Source organism: Poecilia reticulata, linkage group LG10 (genome assembly GCF_000633615.1).
Source record: "Poecilia reticulata strain Guanapo linkage group LG10, Guppy_female_1.0+MT, whole genome shotgun sequence".
Lineage (NCBI taxonomy): Eukaryota > Metazoa > Chordata > Actinopteri > Cyprinodontiformes > Poeciliidae > Poecilia > Poecilia reticulata.
Genome location: NC_024340.1, coordinates 9,762,667 through 9,763,636, shown reverse-complemented (window position 1 = coordinate 9,763,636; position 970 = coordinate 9,762,667). Strand labels below are relative to the sequence as shown.

General features: G+C 36.2%; 1 protein-coding gene across 1 annotated transcript in view; it reads left to right on the top strand.

Moving 5' to 3' along the window:
* The window catches only part of enpp6 (ectonucleotide pyrophosphatase/phosphodiesterase 6), a 34,161-nt gene extending 33,211 nt beyond the window's left edge, over positions 1-950 (top strand). The window contains exon 6 of the mRNA XM_008419878.2: positions 521-950. Coding sequence (XP_008418100.1) covers positions 521-664 — 144 coding nt within the window. The 3' untranslated portion in view covers positions 665-950. The remainder of the gene's footprint in view (positions 1-520) is intronic.
* The last annotated feature ends 20 nt before the right edge of the window (positions 951-970 follow it).

The window sequence follows — 970 nt, the reverse complement described above, 5'->3', positions numbered from 1 at the left end:
CTCAATATTGGTCCATATATAAGGCGCATTGGATTATAAGGCGCACTGTCGGCTTTTGAGGAAATTGAAGGTTTTTAGGTGCCTTATAGTGCGGAAAATACGGTACTAGAATGTGCTCAATGTTTGTTTTTTTGTTTTTTTTTAAATATTAATTCAGAGTAGTTTTATTTCCAAATACTTTTTTATTCATGGCAACGTTCCCGACAGACCGTTTTGCCTCATGCAAAAGGAGTTTCTGACTCGCTGCTGTCTCCTGCCTCTGTGGAGCKCAGTGTTGAAGGTGCTGTGTTGCACCTTCAAAATAAAAAATTTCAAAATCAAATAGTTTTCGCAACTGTGGTGAATTTCTTGGGTGGGACAAAAGCACCTGTCTCTAATATGGGGGGGACACGTCCCACCTGGTTCCTATGCCTATGATTGCATGTAACATTTCTGATTGCTAATTAGTAGCCATTTCAGAGTTGCTTTATAAAATTTGTTTTTTGAAGTTGTGAATGTTTCTGTTTGTGTGTATTACCAGGTCTATGCTGCCTTGAGCCAGGTCCATAACATGCGTGTCTATTCCAGGCAGGAAATCCCTGAACGRTTCCTTTACAAAAAAGGGAACTTTGTTTCCTCTCTCACTTTGGTTGCTGAACCAGGCTGGTTTATCACTAAGGTATGAAATAGCATTATATCAACATATGTAATTTTTTATTTGTTATCTCATCCGTTTTAGAGTATTTGCCTATGAAAATAGAACATGATTTTGCAGCTAATAGTTTAGTTACAAAGTAAAATAAATATCAAAGTTAAAAAGAAGCCTCACCTTAAATTCAGTGTATTTACTTACGAAATTGCTCATTTGCAATTGCAAAATAAAAAACTAACTGCCCACATAAAAAATAAATATACTAAGCATGTTAAACTTCAGCACACTTGAAGCTATGGAGGAATTCAAAGGTGCTAAACTCATGAATTAAGAGACGAT